This window comes from Miniopterus natalensis, chromosome 10 (assembly GCF_054644295.1).
Source record: "Miniopterus natalensis isolate mMinNat1 chromosome 10, mMinNat1.hap1, whole genome shotgun sequence".
Classification (NCBI taxonomy): domain Eukaryota; kingdom Metazoa; phylum Chordata; class Mammalia; order Chiroptera; family Miniopteridae; genus Miniopterus; species Miniopterus natalensis.
The window spans coordinates 55,251,527-55,276,676 of record NC_142090.1 but is presented as its reverse complement, the minus strand read 5'-3'; the positions used below and the strand labels follow the sequence as shown (position 1 = coordinate 55,276,676).

The window sequence follows — 25,150 nt, the reverse complement described above, 5'->3', positions numbered from 1 at the left end:
CGACACAGGATCCCTATCACAGGCAAAAAAGACATCCATACCCTCAACCAAATTCACCAATGACCCCGCTCCGTCCTACTGTGCAAAACCTGGGGCGGTTCAAGCAGGCTGGTTGTTTTTGAGCCGCTTTTAGCCAAAAGCAAAGCTATCTTCAGAAATGTTCTTTGCCCCCGCGGCCTTTTCAGGCGCTAATGACCGAGAGGCTACGGAACGCGCAGCCGGGGACCCCGGCCGCCGCCGGGAATAAACTGGCACCCCTAGAAATAAAGCCCCGCAGCCAGTGCGTCGCCGCGGCACGTGGGATTGGCGGCCGCGGCCGTGACGTGACCTGGGCGGGCCGAGTCGGTTTGCGACAGCGGCCGCGGTCCCGGCGGAGGATCCCAGGGAGCCCCTAGCGCAGCGCCTGGGCCGGCGCCCGCCCTCCGCCAGCCCCGAGGGTCTCTCTCTGGCCCCCGCCCCCGAGCCTCGACTCCCAGCGCCGTGCGGACCCGAGACCCGCGGGCCGCCGCGCCGCCAGGACCCCTCAGCGTGCGGCCGGCCGGGGCGCCGAGGTTTGGCCTGCGGGCGGCGCGGGACCGGGCGCGGGACCGGGCGCGGGACCGGGCGCGGGACCGGGCGCGGGACCGGGGTTTCCCGGAAGGGCCGCCAATCTGTGCAGGGCCGAGGCGGGATTCTCCGGTCCGCCCGCTCCGCTCCGGCCGCCGCGCCCGCAGGGCGCTGGAGGAGAGCAGGGGAAGGCCGGCCGGGCGCCGGTAATGCAACAAATGCGGGGGTCCAAGTTGCTGGGCCCGCCCCCGCAGCCCTGCGGGAGGGGTCCGCGGAGCTCTGGGCTCTGCTCGGGCAACTAACTTCACTTCTCCCGCCGCTGGGGAGCTGCGGGAGGCGGTGGCGGTGAGGAGGTGCCGAGGGCTTGGCGAGGGGCTTGTACTGAATTCTCCCGTGAAAACTTTCCCCCTGAGCCCGAAGGTCGGCGCGCCCGCCGGGCGGGGGCCGGGCGGGGGGTCACGTGCGGCCGGGCGGCGGGGCAGCCGATGGGCTCCGCGAGCCGCGGCGCGGGCGGCCGCGCGCTGAGATTTGGGGAAGTGGGGCTGCCCGGGCGGGGGCGTCCCGCGCGGAGTCGGCCAAAGGTGTTTCCTTTCACTTCCTTCGGCAGCTGCTCGAGATGAGGAGGAGAGCGGGGCTGGGGCGGAGCGGCCTGGCCCCCCGCGTCTGAGGCCCACCCCCGGGACTTCCCGGACGCCCGCGCTCGGCGATGTGTGCCCGGTGACCAGGCGGCGCGGGGAGCCCGGACCTGAGCCTTCGGGAGGGAATGCTGGCTTGGTTTTGAGTGACTTTGGGGAGCGTGAAGAGACCCCAACATGGAGGACTTTTCTGCCAGGACCTACGGCACCAGTGGTCTGGACAACAGACCTCTGTTCGGGGAGACGTCGGCCAAGGTGAGCGCCGACCGGGACTCCGGGCCTTGGGGGTGGGGGTGGGGGGTGTCTGTGTGTCTGCCTGCCTGCCTGTTTGTCTGCCCTCCCGCCCACAGTCCTGGCGGGTACCTTGCGCTGCCCCTGAAGGTACTTGTAGGAAGAAAGAGCTGGTTCTTCCACCCCGCTTCCCTCTCAAGATGTTTGCCGACCACTCGGCGGCTCCTTTGGGACGGGGCTGGCCCGGAGCCTTGAGGGCCGGCAGGGGGAGGAAAGTTCAGAAAGTTCTGGGCTGTTGGGCGCCCTTCGGCGGAGGGCGGACGCCCCTCACCCGGGCCGGGGGCGGGTGTTTGCCGCCCGCTCGAGGGCTCGCCTTCGAGAGGCTTCTGAGGCTTCCGTCGGAACGAGCCGCGAGGTGCTTCTGATTACTGTTGATGGAGACACGAGAGGCTGGAGCCATTAACGGTTTACTGCCGGGGCAGCCAAGCAAAGAAAAGCAGAGGCGAGAAGTGAGAGTTTCTTGTTGGCGGCCGTTCCAGGAAATGAGCAAGGGTCTAGACCCAAACAAGCTACGGTACGTTATTTTAGGCTTTTAAAAAGTATGTTTTCTTAAAAGCCTAGTCATGTGATGTCCTGGGCCAGTAATTGAAGAGAGCTCCTTTTCCTGCCAGCAGCGTTATTCTTCTGAGCCATTTGGGCAAGATTAGCCTGTTTTTGTTGTTTTTTCACCCAGAAAGTGGCATGGGTGGTCTTTGACCCCTGACAAATTGTTTTTAGTCTCTCCGAAAGTAGGGCGCATGTAAGTCCAGAGCTGCTCGGCTTTCCCAGCTTTGGCAGGGACCTGTAGAAAGGATAGGGAACTTGTACACCCCACAGTCTGGGGCAGAGCCCTGAACTTGGAAGCTACCGGCCTGCTACAAGACTACTACTTTATTTTTTAAAAACTTCATGTGGATTTTGCTTTCTCTTAAAGTGTCTTGATAAGAAAATGTTTTAAGCTTGAACTCTAGGAAGATGAATCCTGTTTACCTTGTGGCTTTGCATTATCCCAGCCTACAGTGCACCAGGTTTGAGAAGTATGGCCCTAGTCCAGTAGATGTTTCTATTTCTGCTCACATTATTGAACATTATGTGATAGACCCTGGGGGTCCAAGGAACCCAGCTAGGTGGAGGAAATATGTAAACAAATGTGGTACCGTTCAATCTGTGCTATGAAGGGGCATTGGCTGGGCATGTTGGAGTCAGGAGAAACTGGTCACTTTTATTTGGGAAGCTTGGGGAAGACCCTAGGATAGCTTCTCCATTCAGTCTCTGGTTGTCTTAGGCGTTTGGATATGAATGCCTCTAAACTGGGGTTTGACTAGAAGAGGGTTGGGGCCTGGAGAGTGGAGGCAGCTTGTTGCTTGAAGGGATCCGACCCAGGGCATCTGGCTGCCCAGCTGTTTTGAGAACTAGGAGGTTCAATTGGCACACAGATTGGGGTTTTGAGGGGTGCAGATACTGACCTCACTTAGCTCCATAGCCCCTGAGTACTGAGGTAGAGGACCTTGTAATGGACTTGATTTATATAGACACTTAGAAATATTGATGTTTTCTGACTTGCTTGGGCCTAGATAGTCAATGACTATAAGTTTCCTATTGCCTTTGATCCATTTGAAACCCATCCAGAAACTTTGCTATTCCAAATATGTCTCTGTTTATTGCATACTTTTTTAGTCCAAGAGTATATAGCCCTGACACTACTTAGGCAGCTTTAGGCATTTTAACAGTAGATTCAGCTACTCAGAGCTCCCTTGATCTCCCTCTGTGGGGCTGACAGAATGATTGGATATAAGAGAAATTGTACAGAACAGAGAAAGGAGAGAGACCTCTAGTCTGAGGGTGGAGAAGACATCATGTTTCTTATAAGCTGAGGTGACAGACCTGAAGAAGGATAGGAATCCATCTTTAAAGACAGCAAATGATTTTATTTGAGGACCTGAAGTGAGTGAGGCACAGGAATGGGGCCTCAATAATGAAAGGACAGGACACATTACAGTGGCCATTCCCATGGAGGACATTCAGTGCTAGAACAGGGTGAATTCCTGGGGACCCTGAGAATCCCTTCACTGGCATTTGCATTCAGATGTTCCCAGCTTGCTCTCTCTTAGATGCCAGGAAACCAAGACACGACAACCACTTTACAGTGGACACCTTATATTAGTGAACTTTTACTGAGGAGAAAAATCCAGAAAGGGGAAAATCCACTTCTTGTCATAGTGTGACCAATCTTCTGAGCTCTTACATTTACCTTATAACAACTGACCATAAGTATAGCTTCTCAATTATTTAAAAATTTATTTTCAATTACAGTTTACAGTCGATATTATTGTGTATTAGTTCCAGATGTACCGCAAAAGTGGTTAAAAAATAACATACTTTTCAGAGTTGGTCCCCTGCTGCTTCAAGTACCCACCTGGTCCCCCACCTGTTTTTCTTGATATTATTGACTGTATAATCCCTATGTTGTAATCTACATCTCTGTGGCTATTCTGCAACTACCAGTTTGTACTGCTTAATTCCTCAATTCTATACTTTTTAAAAAATTTCTCTTTATTGTTGAAAGTATTACAACATGTAATACTTTTTAAAAAATTTCTCTTTATTGTTGAAAGTATTACAAGATGTCCCCCTTTTTCCCCCCATTGATCCCCTCTACCCTGCATCCATACTCGCCCCCCCCCCCCCCGACCTTCTCCACACTGTTGTCTGGGTTTATACTTTAAAAAAAAGTTTTTATTGATTTTAGAAAGAGGGAGGGATAAAGAGAGAGAAACATTGTGAGAGAGAAACATCTTTGGGGTGCTTCCTACACGCACCCTACGGGGGACCCAGCCTGCAACCCTGGCATGTGGCCTGACCAGGAATCCACGTGGTGACCTCTTGGTTCATGGGCTGACACTCAACTGCTTGAGCCACACTGGCTGACTGATTCCTCAGTTTTAAATCTAGAAAAGACTAGACCTTTAGGTCCAGTCCCTAACTTTAAGGCAAAGATGATTGAAGCCCACAGAGTCAAGTCTGGAGGGAAACTGTTTGCCTAGTGCCAGCAACATGGTACACATTCAGCTTTCATTTGATCTCTATTTCCTTTGTAAAACGGGCACTGTTATTCCTTTTAGAACTAAGGAAGCTGAACCACAAAACAGGTTGTTTGTTCAGCCCCATACCAAGTTTTCTAGTAAGGCTTACTAACTCCCTTTCATGAGTTGACTAGGATAGTAAATTATGTAACTTTTGCTACATACCTCTGAAAGCACTGTAGATATGCACATACCTATTGCCCTTTCACAGAAAGTAGGTGAAGTGGTAACCCAAAGTCATGGAGTGAGTGAAAGAGAGTAGAATCTACTATAAAATTATAAATATATGACCCAGTGGGCCTTGAGCAGCACCCTCCTGGCCAGTCCCTGCGGGAACTTCTGTCTTCCTCTGTACTCACTGTGCAGAATGATTCTAGTCACTGAACTCTAACCTGATTCACTCTTTAGCATGATATTTAGGAATAACTTTACAGATAGAGCCATGGAACCAGTGGCAAAAGGAGACTGTTCTCGCCCGACCGGGTGTGGCTCAGCGGTTGAGTGTCAACCTGGGATCCAGGTGATCGGGGTTCGATCCCCAGTCAGGGCACATGCCCAGGTTGCGGGCTCGATCAGTGACTCTCTCATCATTGATGTTTCTCCCTCTCTCTCTCTCTCCCCCTCTTTTCCTCTCTCTGAAATCAATAAAGATATATTTAAAAAAAAAAAAAAAAAGACAGTTCTCTATCATTACATAAATATCTAAGGCATAATAGGCAAAAAAGGAAAGATGTTCAGTTTTTCAAAGAAATATCTCCCTCATTCCTGGATACCTTTAGGATTACATGCTAGATGGACTATCTTATACATCCTGGTCAGAATGTCCAGATGCTTTTTTCATCTGTTTTTATCCCAAGTTCTGGGATATACTGCCTCTCTTTCAGTAGACAAAGAAATGTGGCACAAATGCCACGATAATACAGGATACCTGAGGTTTTTAAGCCTGTGCTGTAGCCTAGCATTTTCTAAAGAAGCACTATCCAGTAGAAATATGTGAGCCACATACCTGATTTTAAATGTCCTAGTAGCCATATTAAAATGTATAAACAGACAAAATTAATTTTGACTCCATACATCCAAAATATCGTCATTTTAATATATAATCAAGATACAGTCTTTTCATTATATAAATCTAAAAAGTGGAGATATTTTTACAGTTTTTTCATCATAAACCTTTGAACTCCACTGTGTATTTTTCACTTACAGCCTGTCTCAGTTTAGACTGGCCACATTTCAGGTGCTCAGTAACCACATGTAGCTACAGTATATTACATTGGTCGGTGCAGTTGTAAAGCAAGTGAATTATTAGTTACGGTGGTTCCATAGTCATGTTCTTTTTCTTTACTGTGGGACTTCTCAGAGCCTTTAACATGCTACTTTTCATTGGGACTCTAATTGGAGAGGGTAGGAAAATAGTGCTTTTTGTACTGTTTTGTTGGCAAAGTTTTTTAGCACTGGCACGATACCCAGCCCAGTTCTTACCTCCCCCCTCTCCCCCAGGAGCATTCATGAGACAAGTTTCTACAGAACATTCTTTGGGAAATGTTACTCAAGGAATCTCCATCCCCTGCTCCTCTCTTCCCTCCCCTAGTGTGAACTAAAACTTGGAGATAGTTCCCCATCTTGCCCAGGGCTACCTTTACAAGTTGGCTTTAGGATAACACACAAAGATGGAGTCATCTTTCTGTCTATGTAATGGATGGATATTAAGTTATCCTGGGGGCTTGTGAGGCTGGCTTGATTTCTTGAATTGCTAGGTGACTACCCAGTCATCAGAAATCAGTTTCAGCCAGTCTAGACTGGTGAACCTAGGAGTGGAGGGAGAGGATGGTTCTCTCTGGGGGAGAAAGCAAACCTGTATCTCATAGCTAGTGCAGTTGGGAGAAGGAGGAATGCCAGCCACACTTGGTGGGAGGTAGTGTAAACCTATTTCCAGACCAGCCTATTGATTTTCACTCATCACCAAGTAAGTGATTCATCCTTTAAGAAGGGTGGTGACAGTTTTCATCCCTTTATTCCTACTTGGATGTGAAATAAGAATAGTGAGTGACTTTGGAGGAAGACACATCACTGAACTCAGGTAATATTGGTGGAGGGACCTCTGTGTAGGAGACAAGGCAGTGGGCCCCAAGTCTCAGATCTTTGGTCTCAAGGCAAAAGTTCCATGTACTAAAGTATTTTTCCTGCACCCTCCCCTCCTCTTCCTGTTAAAAAGAAAAGGTATAAAACAAGGTCTCTTCCTGACCTGTAGTCCAATTCAAGCAATTCAAAGTTGGGGCATTTGGCTCCTGAAAATAATGGTGTAAGATTAGAGTGCTGCTTCTTGCTTTTTGGGTGGGGTGGGGGTTATGGAGGTTGCTGCTTTATTAAGAACAAAGCTGTGGTTCAGATTGTTGTCTGCCTGCTGCCTATCCCTTTCCTTGCCCAGGGCCCCAAAGGCCATCCTCCCACGTGTGTGAGTTTCTAGCTTCTTTCCATTGACAGGGTTTCTGGGTAATCCTCAAAGGAGAGCTAGTCACCCAAGGGACCAGATCAGCTGTCTCTCTGCCTCTCACCCAGCCTGCCAAACCACTTTAGCTGCGGTTTCTTGTGCTGGGGAAGCAGTTCAGGCAGATATGTGCCATGACTTTTTTCTTTTCTGCTCTAATAAATGTTCTCTCCCCACTCCCAGACCAGAGGAGTGGGAATCTCTGGGGATTGGGCTCAGGCATCTTATTTTTAGAAAGCTCCTGACAGGATGCTGGTGCACAAGGAGGGCTGACATCCTCTGATCTCACCCAGGCTCCCTGGAAGCCTAATCCAGGTGGGCACCTTTTCACAGACCATTTCCTTAGCTGCCTCCCTGCTCTCAGTAAATGTTCTCCTTTCTGTAGCACCCTGCCTTCTCCAAACATCTGGATTCTGCTTAGTCTACTTTCCCACCTTAGAACATTCCTTACAACCCAGCCTGTAGCCATATTTCCTCCTACGAGCCTGGTGGCCAAAGGCCCAGCACTTGCTCCTTGTGCTGTGAGGGGTTTATATAGGTTGTCTCTGGACCAGAGTATAAGCTCCTTGAGGGCAGGAGGCTGTTGCCTCATTTCTCTATAGTACTAGGCACAATATCTTGCCTAGTTCTTGATTTTATGTACACTTAAGTTTACCAGAAAGTTATCTGCATTCTTGGGAGATCCTGAACCAACAGTAATAGGTGGGGGCTGGTGTTCAGAAACCTGGTATGCTGATAACAAAACCAGAAGTGATGCTTCAGGCTCTCCTGCAATTAAAGTCCTCACTCTCCCCTCTCCCTGCTGAGCTTCAGCAAAAAAGCCAGTAGTAAACGCAATAAAGTATTGTATAAAAACACTTAAACTGAGGCCTGGCCTTTCATAAGTGGATCGTCAGCTGAGTTTTCTTTTCCGTAGATGGGGTTTTTCAGGTCTGTGGTAATAGGCTGGGTCTACTGAATTGAGTCATTTTTTCCCTAGGGTCACTCCATGGGCCATGCATAGGTATAGTGACCATCTTTTCTGAACTGGCATAGGGACATGTTCCTGTGGGAATGATCGAATGTATTTGAAATTGGTGCTGCCTTAGAAATTGGGGCCAGGGTATAGGGCCCACTCAGTTTCCATTCATCTCTGAGGAGCCTCATCTCTCATTGGTAACATGCCCATTAAACATGGTAGAAATAACAGTACCATATTAGCAACTATTTACCAGTCCTATTACCATCAGTTACTCTATTCTAGGCACTTTATATGTAGTATCTCCGAATCCTTACAGCAACCCTGCATATTCAACCATTGTACAAATATGGGAATTTAGGCCTAATTCTGCAAGTCTACAGGCAGGCATATGGTAGGAGAGTAACTCTAAGTCAGGTCTGCCATGCTCCTAACCTCACAGTCCTTTAAAATATACCTCTCACCTGGCCAGGGTGGCTCAGCGGTTGAGCAACCTATGATACAGGAGATCACAGTTCAGTTCCCCATCAGGGCGCATGCCTGGGTTGTGGACTCGATCCCCAGTGGGGGGCATGCAGCAGGCAGCCGATCAATGACTCTTTCATCATTGATGTTTCTGTCTCTCTCCCTCTCCCTTCCTCTCTCTGAAATCAATAAAGACATATTTAAAAAATATATATATATATGTGTGTGTGTATATCTATATATCTCTAATTCTGAAGGTTGGCACATAAAAATTATGCACTTCCTATGGGTAGCAACTCTAGGGATCATTTGCCTCTTAAACATGTAGAATAGTTTTGTTTTCTATTTTTACTGTGATCTGATTTCCGTAAGTGGTGCTTCAGTGAAAAGAATATTATTTCAAGTGCATGTATCTGAGAAAGAGAATCTGGCAGAATGAGTATACAAAAGCATTCACAATGGAAAGATACTTCGCATTATGAATCTGTGATATAAGGGAAACATTTAAAAATGTCTGTGCCGCCCTGGCTGATGTGTTCAGTGATTAGAGCATTGGCCTGCACACCGAGGGGTCATGGGTTCGATTCCCAATCAGGTGCATGTACCTGGGTTGCAGATTTGATCCCTGGTCCCTGGTCAGGGCATGTGCGGGAGGCAAACAATGTGTCTCAATTACCCATGTTTCTCTTTCCCCTCCTCCCCCTTCCACTCTCTGAAAATCAATGGAAAAAAATATCCTCAGGTGAGGATTAAAAAAAATCAATTAATAAATTGATATTTTAAAAAAAATGTCTATGCACTGATTTTGTCCAGAGAGAAATGCGGGAAAAGTTGGTGTTCAGGGCTACCCGTAGCAGTGGAGGACGTCGTGAATTGAGAGAGTTTAGAGCAGGAGATTGTCAGGTGTGGGTGTGCCTGCATTCTCATAAATCCTTTCTCACGCATCCTCTGGCACCGCTCAGTCTGGTATTTCCCTGGCAAGTCTCAGAACAGTAAAACCTTTGACCAGAGAAAAGATGTCTCCTCACTCCCCACTCAGTAGATAATGTCCCCAGGGTTGTCCCTGGTGCCAGCGTGAGGGGAATCTCCTGCTGAGTCAGAGCCAGGTACCTCTGGGGCACCCAGGTTAAACCCACTGACAAGGCCTGAGGTTTCTTGCTTCAGCTGGGCCCAAACCTTCTCCCGAAGTTCACATCCTCTCAGTAGGCTTGTTCCCAGAGGGCTGCTCCTTAGGCGTTTGACCCAGCCATTTCCAGTGCTTCCCTGACAAGTTTTCCACTGTGATTTGGATGAAGAAAAGGAAAATCATTTCTGAGAATTGGCCTTTTATTTATGGTGTCAGAACCCTTAAGTTTGATCGGGAAATGCAGAAGTTTGGATGCAGAATTGTTGGATGTGGCTCAAGGGTCTGAATCACTCCCTCCAGGTTAACAATGGTAGGAAGGTCGTGCCCTTTATGCTGAATAGGTTGCTTTTCTTCTCTCACCCTCATAGGAGAAGACAGCCACTGTCTTCAATGACCGGAAGAATGTGTGGGCTAGGGATAATAGGTACAGAATTTAAAAGGGATGAGACTGCTGGGCGTGGCTCAGCGGTTGAGCGTCAACCTAGGATCCAGACGATCGGGGTTTGATTCCCGGTCAGGGCACATGCCCGGGTTGCGGGCTCGATTAATGACTCATCATTGATGTTTCTATCTCTCTCTCTCTCCTTCTCCTTTCCTCTCTCTGAAATCAATAAAGATATATTAAAAAAAAAAAGTTTTATAAAAAAATAAATAAAAGGGATGAGCCCTTTAATAAAAGGATGACCAAAGTGCCAGGGAGCATGAGGAAGGGAATAATTTTCCTGGGGACATCAGATTAGAGGGCTTTTGAATCTTAGACCTAGAAGTAGGGAGGTGAGACTTTTAACAAAAGGAGGTGACGGGGAATCCCAAGCAGGAGGTCCAGCTTGTGTCAAGGGGTAGGAGCAGGAAAGCACAGGAAGTGTCAAGGGAATGTAATTGTTCCACCGTGACTGGACTCTTGAACTTGGGAGGCACTGTCAGAGGAAAGGTGGGGCTGGGTGGAGAGCCTTGAATGCTGTGCTAAGGAGTATGATTTTCTTCTGGAGGCTGTAGGTTGTTGATAGTGCATGTATATATTTTTTATTCAATTATTAATCATGTGCATACTGCATCCCAGGAAATGTACTATGTGCTGGATAGTATATCTTCCCTCATGGAGCATATATGTACTGCAGGGAAGATAGGAAGTCATTAAACAAATCTTTGTTCTCTTTCCCCTTATTAAGCTGCAGTCATCCTGACCTTCTTTTCCTCCTAATTCCCAAGCTCACTTCTCCCTCAGGGCCTTTGCACTTGCTGTACTGGCTTGTTTGCAATACCCTTCTCCCAGATCCTTGCATGTCTCATTTCTTTTTCTTATAAAGTCCCCTGCTCAAATGTCACATCCTCGAAGGGATTCCTTTGACTAAAACTAAGCCCCCCCCCCCCCCCCGGTCTCCATCCTGGTTACTCTTCTTTTACACTGTTTTATTTTCTTCCTAACTTCCTAACACTTAGCGTTTGAAAAAGAGTAGAGAATGAATGCTTAACATCAAAGTTGGAAGCAGATGGATGGAAGGCACTTCAAATGTTGGAGGGAGATGAGATTTTTGGGGGGCCATAAAAACTCTACGAGGGAGAAATTCGACATAGAGATGAGGATGGATATGATTAACTGAGCCAGGGAAGGGGAGCAGGATTGGCAGAGAAGCTGTCGCCTCTGGGCCTCTTCAAGCCAGGAGGAGTGAGAATGGGAGAGAAGTTTTCCCCTTTTTGGTGGCATTTTTGTGTGTGTAGGAATTTCTGCTGGCGTACAGTCTTCAAGAGTGGGATCAGGAACCTGAGTTGAGGTGGAGCTTTTAACCTTTTTCTGGAGACAGAAACAGTCAATCCAAAATAAAAGGCCATGGAAATACAGTGAAAGCCTAGCTGAAAACATGAATTTAAGGTAACCCAGTTAGTTTGTTCTTTCAGCTAATTAATATTTGAGCATCTAATCTATGCTGGGCACTATGAGGGAGATGACCAGTGCCTCTCCCCACCAATACGGTGACACCTTCGTACAATCAAAAGGACCTTATCTCCACTCTGGGTGGTGGCAGCTCTCAGTCACATGGCCTGGCTTTGGATTAGAAAAAGGTGCTTCTGCCTCTGGGTGGATGCAGGCCCATGCCAGGGTGCAGAGTGTGGGGAGTGCAGCATTGGGCTGGACTTTAGCCATACAACCATGTGCAGTGGCCCAGACCCAACAGTGAACAAGGCAGATATGGCCCTTAGCCTCAAAGACCTTATAGTGCAGAAGAGGAGAACGATGAGTAAACTGGCAGTTAAGTTTGGACAGTTTAAAGGCTCATAGCAAGGCTTAGCGCCTGAGCACAGAAGCAGTTGGGAATTGAGCGTGAGTCAGCTGGGTTTTCAAAGTATCACGAGCAGATGAACATATATCCACCAGGAAGTGTTCCGTGTGCTGCTGAAACTACTGATTTCATGGTCAGAAATTGTAGGGATTCCCTCAGGTCAGAGTTCGGGGGTGGATGTGAAGACCGGATTCACGGCAGTAGAGGAGAGGGTTGGAGGAAGAGGGATTTGGCAAAGCAGGTGCTGAAATAATGGTGATAACTGAGAAGAAGGGAAGAAGTTGGCATGATAGTGCCTGGGGACATACTTTTCCGAAACAGGATGTCTTATTCCATTCCAGCTGCTCCAACAAAATACCACAGACTGGCTGATTTATAAACAACAAATATTTCTCTCTCATGGTTCTGGATGCTGGAAGTGTGAGAGTTGGTGCCAGCATGGTTGGGTGAGGGCCCTCTCCCTGGTTGGAGACTTCTGTTTGTATCCTCATATGGCAGAAGGGGTAGGAAGCTCTCTGGAGCCTTTTTTAAAAAAAAAAAACAATAAGGGCACTAGTCCCACTTATGAGGCCTCCACCCTCATGACCTAAGCATCTCCCTCCTAATACTGTCACATTGAGCTTTAGGATTTTAACATATGAATTGGGAGTGTCAGGGGACATAAACATTAAGACCATAGCAGAGTCTGTTAATGAAATTGCCCTGTCAATCTGGCCTGGGGTGCAGGGAATGCCTTGCCCCCCACTCCTGGCCCAGTGAGTGTGGGATGAGACGTGGGTTGCGGGGGAGAATGTTCACAGACAGCAGCAAGGGACATTCAGGGTGTGGGAGAACTCTGTGTAGTCCAAGCAGTGTCCTCACATGGGACAGGCTTCCAGGCTGGGGGTGGGGGTGGCTGACAAGACTTGCAGGTGTGAGGTGTAAAGATTGACCCTGTAGAACTGAGAACACCTAGGGAGGAATGTGGGTCTAGGGCTACCTGTGATGTTGTCTGAATAGATTTTTATGGAGTCACAGAGAAAGTTAGAAGTAACACCAGAAATGGAATTCTCATTGTTTTGTGTTTTTTTCCCCTAATCCTCACCCGAGGACATGCTTAGAGAGAGGGAGGGAGAGAGAGAAACATTGATCTGTTGGTTGACTTCCAAAAGCAACCCAGGTATGTGCTCTGACCAGGAATCAAACCAGCAACCTTTTAGTGCACGTATAACACTCAACCAACTGAACCACTCCGGCTGGGCGAGGAATTCTCATTGTTAACCCCTGCCCCCACCTTCTCTCCAGAGTGTTGAAGGGAATGTCTTCATGGTAGTGTCCAGACAAGGTTTTTCTTTTCTCCAAAGAGCTTTCTCTGTTTTGCTCTGCTTCTCCCTGGGAGTGAAGGACAGCTCCTCGGCAGGAGTTGCTGCATGCCTCTGAAACCCATGCTTGGTCCTGCTCTCGCAGAACATGTATAACTGGGCTTGGACTCAGGCTGCTTTACTGTGGATATTTCCATGAAGTCAGTGCTGGAGCCTCTGTTAGGGTGTTGCGCCTTCATGGCTGGCAACGACATGACCCTTTGGGTGGTAGGCCAGGCTCTAGTCTCTGTGCTGTTGGGTGTCCCTCATGGAGCAGCAAGGCCACACGCTATTCTGACCTGCCCGGAAGGTGATAATTCTTACAAGCCAGATCCCAGGTGAGTGATGAGAGTAGTCTGTATTGGTGAGAGGCGCTGTAAGGGAAATGCTGTTGGCCACTTCTGTTTATGATTCTCTCATTTCAGCAGCCTTCACAGAGCGAGCGCCAATAGTGTGCCAGTCTCTAGGAAGGAAACAGCTGGCTGTCTTCTCCACCTTTAATGAGCTGCCAGTCCTTAATGAAGAGACAGGGAATACATTTTATTTTGGCGCAACAAGTGTAAAGTGTGTGATGTGATTCTGGAGCCCTGAGACAGGAACATCTCTCATCCTGAAGGGAGGGGTCCAAGGATGGTGTTCAGAAAGGATTTATCATAGAGGTGATGTTTGAATTGAACTCTGAAGGATGAGCAGTCAAACTGGGAGTGTGGCACAGCAGCCACCCCACCTCCCACCCCACATCTCACTCTTTTGGGAACATGCTTTCAGCTTTTCTGTGGGTCAGTATAAGAAATGATTGTGTATGAAGGAGCTGCATATTCTGTCCCTGTACTTGCATAGACCCAGGCAACAAACTGCTTAGATCCAGGGGAAGTTTGCCTCTTGTGACCCAGCCCACTTACTTTTGTTAGTGAGAACTTGTAAACTCCCTCTACTTCCCACTTAACTGCCAGGAGTCTTGGTACTAACATTTGAACTTAAAGCAGAAAAGTTTTCTTTAGTGAAAATTTTCCCTGTAAACCCTTCTTTCCATTCCAAAATCCCCTTTAGAAATTATTTCTTGTTCTTTTTATTATTGCTTAAATGGGTTAGGGTTTTACTGTAGTAGCACAAGTCCTTAAATCCATTTGGAAGTAGGCAAAACATAAATTGCTGTGGAAATAGGTCAAACATATTCTTCGTAGCATTTCAAACAGTCTAGAACCAGGATGTTTCCAGGTTGCTGAGCACAAGTGCCAGCTTTTGGTTATTTGGGATGTTATTGCCAATTTCCTCCCAGAGCCATTGCTAAACACCTGAGCATTTGAAATCAGTTCGGGGTTGTCTTGTGGCAAGATGATGGCTAATGGCTGATCAAGCAAGATTGGGGGCTCCTCTGCTTTTTGATTGCTGGGGGGAGTTGGCCTTCTATTCTGACCCAAGTGGTGGTGATCCAGAGCCATAAATCAGAGCAGGAAGGGACCAATTATCATTTGATTTGACAGACCCAAATGGGTTAAGGGATCCTTTTAAAGTTACAAAGCTAGCCAGTGGCAGAACTCAGATGAAAACCTTGGTCTCTGAACTCTAATTTCAGGGACTGTTTGAATTGGTGTAAGGATTCTTAGACCTTTGAACTGCTCATTAGGCTTGCATTTTGCATAAAGCATTGGATGGGGGACTACCATCACCCATCTCATTGAACCTGGTTACCCATTAGTAAATGGGGATAGGGTGTTCTTACTTCACAGGGTTACCATTGGATGGCAGACTTTACCATCACCCATCTCATTGAACCTGGTTACCCACTGGTAAATGGGGATAGGATGTTCTTACTTTACAGGGTTACCTTCTCCCATCCCAGGAACAAGCCATTTGCATGTATGTCCATTTTTCCCTCCATTTCAAAGGAAGATAAAGATGTGACTCCTGCTCCTCCTTCAGGTTTGACTTTCTCTTCTATTTTCTCCCTGACAGCACAAGGAACCTCGCTTCCTTTCTCCTAAGTGCCTTCTTGCGCTCTGGATAGTGTAAACTTCTGGAAGGTAGAGATGGTTTTATTCCTTGTACTTATTTGCATCTGGAATATATAGTAGGTGATGTTTTCTTTTATTGAGATATAATTGAGATGTTTAAATGAATAACTTATGAGGTAATATATCAGAATCCTTCTCAAAACTCTACATGTATATTTTTATGTTCATGCGCTCATATATGCATGTATATGGGTTAAGACTGTCTCCCAACCTGTTGTCAAGTATTTGTCTTTGGGAGGGACATCCTGATTCCTTGTCCCGTCCTCTGTGCAAGTAAGGATCAAGGCTGATTTTGATCCTGTCAAGCAGGCTCCCTTGGGAAGTGAAAATAAGCAGCAGTGTAAAGTTTAAGGCCCTGGAAGGGGGAAATAGTTTTGGTAGATGGAAATGGGTAATAATAAGACTGGGGAGGAGACAGCGCTAGTTTCTGTGAGAATTTAAGATAAGTGAGTTAACAGGGACTAACTATGCAAGTGGAAATAACCTGAATTTCAGTTCACTCCATAAACACTAAAGATTAAATTCGGTAGCCTGTCTCCCAAGTACCCTATTTCTGATTTGGAGCCTATTAGTTCTAAAACTCTCCTGAAATGCTAATTAACTGGCTATTTAATTGTTCTCTATTCTTTTATCTTTGGAGACTGGCAGCTGGGGGCTTCTAAAGCCCTGAAAAAAAATCTCTGGGTCAGGGAAGGTTCTCTAACCTATGATTTGAATTTAATCAGTATTCATGATGATTTAGTTTAGAATCCAAACTTTAGAGCAGGTGTTTCTCCCTCTCCCTCCTTTCTCTCTAAAAAAAAAAAAAAATCAATAAAAACATTTAAAAAACATTTAAAATGTGCATACAAGTCACCTGAGGATCTTGTTAAAATGTAGATTCTGATTCAGTAGATCTGGAATGAGGCCCAGTATTCGGCATTTCTCATAGGCTCTCAGCTGAGGCCAGTGTCGCCGGCTCACAGATTGCACTTTGCTTAGCAAGCATTTAGAAGGAAGAGCCAAAGAGTGGGAGGTCTTCCAAAGTTAACTGCTGTTCCTTTGGCCTGGATTCATAGTTACTTTGATAGCAGAAGGTCTAAGTCCATGCCTTGGCTTGGAGAAAGAAAACCCTGTGAGAAACCCTCTTGCCATTTCCCAAATAGTTCATCCCATCTTGGGAGTCCCAGAGAAAGCGCATTATAAAATAGTAACCGGTATTCATGCAGATGTCTTGGAGTTCCATTTGGTGGACTGTCTAGAAGGCAAGCAGGGTAGTAGTCATTAAAGTTTCATGAGTGATTAAAACCAGTTAGGCTTACATGGATTAAGTCCAACAGTCTGAAAAAAAGTCACTTATGAGGAAGTCTTCGTTCCTGGAAGCTAGCACTTCACTGTAGTACATTGCTAATAGGCTTTTTGAAGTGTCACCTGCTGCTTGGTATCTTGGTCCAGACCAGCAATAGTATTCTACGGTGCTCTCCATTGAGTATAAATTTCGGAATCGGCATTGAATCCTGTCTCCATTGCTTATTGGTATTGAGAACTTGGGCAAGTTTTCAATATCCCCGAGCCTATTTTACCATCATAATACCGTTTCATCCCAGGATTTTTAGAAGACATGCCAAAACTTTTGGCATAGTTACTATCCCTTCACCATTATTATCCACCCCACCTCTGGTTTGATCCTGGTTGGCAGCTTGCAGTTTGGAGAGCAGTGATTCTTCTTGGCTACCTCTTACTCGAACATCTTCAATGGCTTCTTTTTATCGGTAAGAGGGCTGTTGGGAAGTATGCAGACTTTTGTAAACTTGAAAATTCCTGGAACTTATAAAGAGATGGGAGCAGATATTGACTTCCCAGAATAGACCATAAGAGTTTAGTTGAACCTTTTTCACAGGGCAAAATCAGTGGTAATATATTGTCTATATACACATTTATGTTAAACACACACACATTTAAAATTTGTGTTGTGTGGGAATAGTGATCAGCGATTTGCCCCTGGGTCTCTTCTTCTCTAAAAATGGTCATAATTTCAGACTACTGTGTGCTCTGTAGGCTCCTCTAGCTGAGGCAGTGATAAGATTTGGTCTGATTCCTCCTAGTTTAGTAAGGGTGTGGCTGGTGTTCGGTTTCCTTTGCCCCTGTAACATTTTAATTGCAGTAGCCTTGGTCTGGAGAGAGTGGCTTGTCCTTGGTTAGATCAGGCACACCCTATATAATACTTGGCAGGCAGAAATTTCCCAGCTCTGCCTGCCTCTTAACTTTGGATTCTTATCTTTAAAAAATGCAGTTTGGAAATGAGTGTTGTTGCTGCTCTATGCTTGTTCCTGTACCCTTCCCATCTCTGAGCTTTTGTTTATTCCATAGCCTGCCGTTCTCTGCTAAAACTTTACCAAAACAATCTGTAAGACTACTGATGCAGCCCATGTGGCTCTAGTGGTTGAGCATTGACCCCATGAACCAGGAGATCAGGGTTGGATTCCTGGTCAGGGCACATGCCTGGGTTGCGGGCTCATCCCCAGATCCTCAGTAGGGGGCGTGCAGGATGCAGCGGATCAATTACTGTCTCATCATTGATGTTTTTATCTCTCTCTCTTTCCTTTCCTCTCTGAAATCAATAAAAAAAATATATAAAGTAAAAAGGATCATAAAGCAATTGTCTATGAAAAATTAAAAAAAAATACTGATTCATTCCTCAGCTCTGACTTTTCAGAAATAAGACTGTGTGGTATTTATTGGCCTTACAGTAGTGTTTGCAAATCAGGTCTGAAACTCTTATGACCTTATTCTGTAAGCTCTGCAGATAATTTCTATCAACCTAATACATACATGATATATACAATGAATATTAGTAACATATGTATATAAAGTTTTACTTTAACTTTTTAGTCCCCATAACTGAAGCTAAATCTAACCATTGACCCTGACTTAGGAATCCCGTTTCGAAATTGCTTCTAATTTGCTGTGTGACTTTAGGCAATATTTAACCACACTCACGGGGCCTAGTTTTCCTTAACCTGTAAAATTAGGATTGGATTAGGTCAGTCTTTTCAAACCATTGTGGTTTGTTGCGGGGGCACAGGAATGACAAAGAAGCTCCTCAATCAATCAAATGATTCTACTTTTATTTATGTATTGAACATTTTTCACTATTTAGTAAATTGGAAAATCACAACAAGATGGTCTGAGATTCGTCCCAGCCTTGGCATTCTGTGATCTCTGTAGCAATAGCATCTACTTTTCAATTACATTAGATAAGGACACCTACGCTGTATCACAAATAGGTCCAAACTCAGTGCTCCTGTCTCTTTGCTTCTGCTCCTAGTGTTCATGGATTTTTTTGTATGTCTCCCTTCCCCACTCAATCCCTCTTAATCTTCAAAAGACTCGTGTAAAAAATGCCCTGTCCAGTCAAGAAACCTCATTAATTGTCCCTTTGGATGAAAAGGGGTCACGTATTAAACCTGACAAGCTCAGGGGAGGTCTGGGTGGTGGCCTTTCAAACTCAAGTCCTAAAATAACCGCAAAGGATGGTCTAAAATTAAAACTTTTAAACTAAGAGCAGTTGATGGTGGGTAGTCATGTCCTAGGCTAAAAAAATCTTCCCTGACAAAGGTCAATTTTCACCTTAACTAAAGCCTGTCTGTTGTCTCTTTGCATCTATGATAACGGTAACATAGCTTTGGAATGTCAAAGTAATTTCCTTTTTCTGGACAGGCACCACTGAAAGCACAGGCACTGCTTTGTGGAGACCACAAATCCCCTTTGTTGTGAACTGTTAACTATCCTGTTCCCACCTATGTAAAAGAAGTGTCTATCATTTTACTTTTTATCCAATCCCTGAGGTTTCCCTGCTTCGCTTTCTCCCGCCTCCCTAATGTGTCACCAATGGATTTCATGTAACCCATGTCTCCTCTTTTGATTGTACTGTATAAAATAAGGTGCAAAACTGCCATTTCCTGGAGCATTTTCTCAGTCTGTTGAGATTTTGCTTCCCGGCCATTATCATCAATTTGGCTCAAACAAACAACAGTTCTCTACTGGATTGAATATTTCTTACATTGACATCCCTGTCTTCCCAAAGTACCCTTCCTTTTCCACTTTGGTGGCTGAGTACGTTTTGCCTTTCTGGCAATTGTGTGTGTAAAGGGAGGGGCAGGATCTTTGTTTCTTCATTCTAATCATGCAGTGCCTACTAGCATTATACTTTTCTGAAACCCTATGGATCTACCATATGGCTCAAAAACTCTCTTCTCTTTCAGGATCGAATCATCAATTTAGTTGTTGGCATCTTAACATCCTTATTGATTCTAGTAAGTATCTTTATTTTGTGTCTCACCCAGGCTCCTAGCCAAAGTTTTGAAAATTTTGTGGTTCAATTAACTCTTCAAAAAAAATACTTACAAGGGGCCAGTATATCAGTATGTGAAGTATTCCGGTCATAGTTACATTAAGCCTTTCAATTTTATTACCACTTAGAATTGCGATTGATAACTGGAGTAGCTAAATTGATTTCTACCTTCATCCCCAGTTGAATATATGAAATAGTACAAGTCACATAAGTTTTCTGAGTTTGCCACGTTTGTTTGCCTAGTAACATGTCAGTGGCTATCAGCAACTCCTTTCTGTACATAACCTACAACTCCCCATTTTTTCTGCTAATACTGTAAGTTTATTTTGTTCCTTAAAGCATATTTATCATAGTGGAACCTCAGTTCTCAAACTTAGTTTGTTCCGAAAGGCTGTTAGAAAACCGAATTTTCCCCCCCATTAGAAATAATGTAAATTGAATTAATCCATTCCAGATCCCCAAATGATTCCATTTTAACCTTCCTTATATATAGGACATGTCTAATGTTCTGTTTAATCTGTAAACACTTTAAAAACAAAATGGATATGAAATGTGTATGAAAATTTAACAAAAAGAAAATGTATAGTAAAAAATGAAAACTTAGTAAGCAGCAACAAAAGTAAAAAACCACAACAATATTTGCAGCACAATTTCCTGAGATGTTAACAGTGTGAGTTTTAGCAGTAAACTGACTCATACTTACCCATTCTCTCCTTTGTCGCCTGAGAGACTCGTGACTGATCATACAGGTATCAGCATGAAAGGGTTGTTGTGTTGAGGAGCAAATTGTTTAAGATGGAAGATTTTTAAGAACCAAGGTTTGACTGTACTTTGGTTTAAAAAGATTTGGTCAGCATATAGTAATTTTTCATCCTGTGTAATATAGGTTGGTGCTATCACAATAAAAAACAAAGCTCTATTTCTCATAGTCTGAGAATGACATTTCTGTGGCACATTTTCATTAAATATAAGAAAATTTTATGGAAGTTTGTTTCCATGACTTAGTAAAAAAGAATGGGTATATTGCTGTATCTGTGGTAGAAACAGAACTCCGTAGGACCTTAGAAATTTTTTTCAGTATTTTTCATGATGTTAAAAACAGTTCTGGTTATATTTTTTTGTTGGAGTACTCAAAATAACGAAAAGGTTAGAACTTTTCCCAGTGTGATTATTAATCCTGGGAATGAGGCTGAAATGCTTTTTAATCTTTATTAATGAAGATTATTTTGAAGTTAGCTAGTTTTATTGCTCTATATTTTGTCTCTTTTCATAAAGGACGGAAGGGTTAGAAAGAGGAAGTACTAAAGGAAGTAACAAGCATTTTTACAAATATTTTATTAAATATTACATTAACATTCCATAAGGCAAATCTGGTAGTAAATATTTTACAGTGTGAAGCATTTTGTAGTATTACTTTGCCTTAGCAGTAATTCCAGTGTAACCAAGTCTTGGAATTACTCCTAAGGCCTGACATAATTTCTCTTCATGCAGGTAACGCTGATCAGTGCTTTTGTTTTCCCTCAACCACCTCCAAAACCATTGAATATATTTTTTGCTGTCTGCATCTCTATGAGTAGTATTACTGCCTGCATACTTGTGAGTACTGTTTAGAACTGAAACTGAATATCCTCGAGGGTTGAAGGTTGCGGTGCCTACCTAGGACAGATATCCGGCCCTGGGTCTATATGAAAGGGTATCTCTAATTACAAGCCCCCTACCCCAACCCCCTGAGGCTGTCAGAATTCTCAATATTAATTACAGGGTTTTCTTTTTAATCTGAGTTTTTTTTCCTCTTAAATCCCAAAGTTGTGGCTAAAAAATGGAAGGAAAGGAATAGTTTAAAAGACTTAGGAAGCCAAAGATTTGTTGTAATTTACTTTAATTCATCTTCTTTCAAGAACTACATAGAGGGCCCAACACGCTTTGGGAAATGTCATTACTGCTCCTACAGAAAGAGATACAGCACCACTAGCACTCTGGATTTCTAATAATTACAAAATTAGTCTGTTTTAATTTCTGCGCTTATCTTCCCAAATGAAAGTAATTCTCCAGGGTAACCTAAAGCTGCAGTTGTATCCTTATCACAACAATGTTCAGTTTCACTACAAAGCAGCTTTTCTTTTAGGTGAAGAAACAAAGATGGTGGTAGATCTTAGTTGGGTATTTGCCAAGTGTTCAGTCATTCATTAGTTGGCTCTTGTTTAATTTCCTTTGATGAGAGACAGAATCAAAACAGTAAACCCCTTAAAAGCAGTTGTTTTGATTTACATAGGGCTTGAATCGTAATAGCAGTGTACTTATTTAAGATTAAACAGGATGGGATTCTAACTGATTTTGCTATACTCCATGACATGAGGGAAGAACTGAGCATCCCACTTTAGGAATTTTTAGACAAAGCTACCAGAGATGCTCTCCTCCTACCCCCAGCCTAGAGCCAGAAGTGACTGACAGTGATTTAGTTTAAACCAAATGCATGCATATGTAAACCCACACCGTTTTATTGGCAATCTGAATGTTAGATGAATTAAAAAGTCATCCCTTCCAGTAACTAAAGGAATTTTATCATTTACTCAAATATACAGGGGTGAGCAAAAGTAGGTTTAGAGTAGTTTGTATGGAAAATATATATACAAGAATAAATATAATAAACTGTGTTTCACATGCTCACAACTGTAAGCTTACTTTTGCCCACCCTGTACTTAAAATATGTCCAGAAGGTACATATTTTTGGATGGCTTGCCAAATGATTGGTGGATGTTACTGGTTTGAACATAGAACAAAGTTAACTGAGCAAGCAGGAATAGTATGATCTTGGATGTGGAAACTCAGTGGTACTACTTGAATTATAAATAAGAATTAAATTCAGGCTGCATTAATTCTCAGGAATGCAGATTAATATAAAGACTGTCTCATACAGGGGGAAAGAATTGTATTTTAAATACTTGAACCAATGGCTATTAATTAAATTTTTATTTAATTCTTCTTTTAGATCTACTGGTATCGACAAGGAGACTTAGAACCGAAATTTAGAAATCTAATTTACTATATCTTATTTTCTATCATCATGTTATGTATATGTGCGAACCTGTACTTCCATGATGTGGGAAAGTGAGGCTGCCAAGCAGAAAATACCAGGTCTCTTCAAAGCTATACTTAGGACTGTGAATAAAAGCTGGATAAGGTATGCTGAAGAATCTCCTGCACAAGTCCAATACATGATTTTCATGTTAATTGTAAAGCTAAATTCCCTCTTGCAGGGGAGACATATCATCAATCACTTTGCTTTTTTCTTTAAGGAGCTGATGTTGCACTTAAACATTCCAACCCTTGAAGCTCAAACAGCACAAGTAATTTTCACTTTTGAAATTAAAAATTTTTATAATGTAATTGCATGGTGAAAGGCTATGTAACAAACAATCTTGCATTTTAAGACAAATATTCTTTTATTTCTGTTAAACTGAATATACAATTATTGTTCCCTAAGCAACCAACTCTTGCTTATAACTACAATTAAATTTCACATTAACAAAACAGACGGTGAAAAGACAATTTGATTGTGAAGATCTAATTACAATAATAAATAAAATAATTTATACAAGGTTTTTTTTTTTCTTTTTTTGACTTTTCTATAGGAGTCATATGCATTAAAGCTTTAAGAGGCTAATTTTGGTTTAACCTTTTCTAGTACAGGAATGACTCTTGATTTGTTTCCTTTCATTGCAGAAGCAAATTTTGTTTTTTAAAATTGCCCGAGAGGGAGAAATTTTATTACACCCTCACCAGCTAATGCACTAAGTGAACAGCAAACTGATACCCTCAATTTCTGGGTAATTTATATCACAAAACATGTAAGAAACGGTCATGGTATAGGACAGGGAACTTTACTTCCTTCCCATTTAATTTTACTTCAAAGTGCTAATTTTGTAAACTGACGACAGTGGGTTCTGAAGGAGTGAAAACTTTTGAGTTTTGATACTACTTTCACCCAAAGTCCCTTTAAAAGTAATAAAAAAAAACTGTAGTGAATTTTTTTTTTAAACTCTTAATGCTTTCCTCTCTACCCAGTTGAATCAGCTCCCACTGCCAGCAGTCCGTAAACCAAAGATAACTGCCACACCTCCTAAGTCTGTGTCCTTGTATGCTGGTCAAGTCTCAATCTAATGATAATCTTTTTGAAGAAAGTCACTGGTAAACTCCAGACCATGTTGATGTGATTTCTCTGAAATATAAACAGGCCTACTTGAGACTGAATAGAGACTCATATCTGATCTTCAGAGATGAGTATTACCTCTTCTAAAACAGAGTAGTTAAGCTTTGGTGACTTTAAACTTTTCTCAGAGGCTGAAGTGAATGAAATTCCCGGCTAACAGATGGCACTTATCACAGGGATCTATGTAGTTAAGATCCCCCCATAATCCACTCAACTACACTTCCCTAAGACTAGACGTCAGGTGATATATTTAAAGGAGGTAAAAAGTCATAGCAGCAACACTGTAGTGGCTTAAGCACTGTAGCTATTTAAAAGCTGTAGGAATGGTAAGTTAAGCCTCTTGGGAGTTCTTCCTATTTCTTTGGGGATGTTGTAATTAACAGTGTGGCTTCTTTGCCTGAATTACCTAATGACAGTTTACCAAATCTTCAACATCCTTTGAATCTTCTGAAACAGGACTGCCCAAAGATGATCCAATGATGTTTGATTCTTCTTGATGATGTTGGAGTATGGGATCTGTAATAAGTTTCAAGTTAGTCTTAAATGTACGTAATGTATATATTCTCTAATCCATGTCAAGAATTTAAAGTATTCTACCAAAGTGAAAAATTTAACAAGAACACTTATCTTTATTGTTGGATCAAGAAAGACTAAAACAACCGAATTAAATATCTGACTGCCTGATTTTTCTCCTTCGGACTTGTCAGGCACATGATGGAGTTGTATTACAGTACCTGTTAGTGTTGTCAAAGGCAAGACAGATTCCGTATCTATAACATCAGATGCCTGGATAAAGCCATGTGGTGAAGGAACAATAAGTATCGTTTCATCATCAATTGTTGTTTGATCAACTTGTTCTTCTATAGTAGGAGACTCTAAATCCTAAATAATAATTTAAAAAAATAAGATTCTGACTCTTCTCTTATTAGTTTTCCTTAAGATCCCAAACATTTTTAGGTTTGAAAAGATTTAACTTTCAGATATCCCATTTTAAAATTAAAATATAAAGAAATGAAAGTTAAGGTCTTAAAGTGGACAAAAGCAGTTAACTTCATACTCTTAATGAACCAAATATTGAGAGCAAAGAATTAAAAAAAACAACGCAATTTAGTAACAGGTTCCTGAAAGTAGAATAATCCTGTTCTGTGGCCTGATGTTCCTAAGCTAAAACCAGAGATCTATTATTAACCGCCTTCAGGAAAATGCTTCCATGGTTTCCAACAAACCTTTCCAAGGTAAAGCTTTTAGTGAGGAACAGTGGTAAGACAGAGCAACACTGCTGGTTGACTGATACTTGTGAGGTTGGAGGTGGGGGTCTGCACTTTGTGTCTAAAGAAAAAAGGTATCACAGGATATCATCCCATAAATTATTTCTAGGCTCTTTCCAAACTATAGGTTTGAA

General features: G+C 43.4%; 2 protein-coding genes across 9 annotated transcripts in view; one reads left to right on the top strand and one right to left on the bottom strand.

Moving 5' to 3' along the window:
- Nucleotides 1-1,285: 1,285 nt before the first annotated feature.
- On the top strand, nucleotides 1,286-24,662 carry TMEM243 (transmembrane protein 243). Of its 2 annotated transcripts, XR_001603631.2 has the most exons (5): nucleotides 1,286-1,436; nucleotides 19,450-19,500; nucleotides 21,030-21,134; nucleotides 22,528-22,719; nucleotides 22,835-24,662. XR_001603631.2 is itself a non-coding variant. In XM_016218811.2 (4 exons), the coding sequence occupies exons 1-4, from the start codon at nucleotides 1,359-1,361 to the stop codon at nucleotides 22,648-22,650; spliced, it is 357 nt and encodes a 118-aa protein (XP_016074297.1). In that variant the 5' UTR covers nucleotides 1,286-1,358; the 3' UTR covers nucleotides 22,651-24,662. The 2 variants fall into 2 exon arrangements, 1 of the variants encoding a protein (XP_016074297.1); XM_016218811.2 differs by having other exon boundaries at nucleotides 22,528-24,662.
- The window catches only part of DMTF1 (cyclin D binding myb like transcription factor 1), a 40,975-nt gene continuing 38,813 nt past the window's right edge, over nucleotides 22,989-25,150 (bottom strand). For 6 of the 7 annotated variants that reach the window (XM_016218803.2, XM_016218802.2, XM_016218806.2 and 3 more), the window contains one exon: nucleotides 24,173-24,630. In XM_016218803.2, coding sequence (XP_016074289.2) covers nucleotides 24,277-24,630 — 354 coding nt within the window. In that variant the 3' untranslated portion in view covers nucleotides 24,173-24,276. Of the gene's footprint in view, nucleotides 24,631-25,150 lie in introns of all 7 variants that reach the window. The other variant, XM_087821126.1, reaches the window with a different exon arrangement.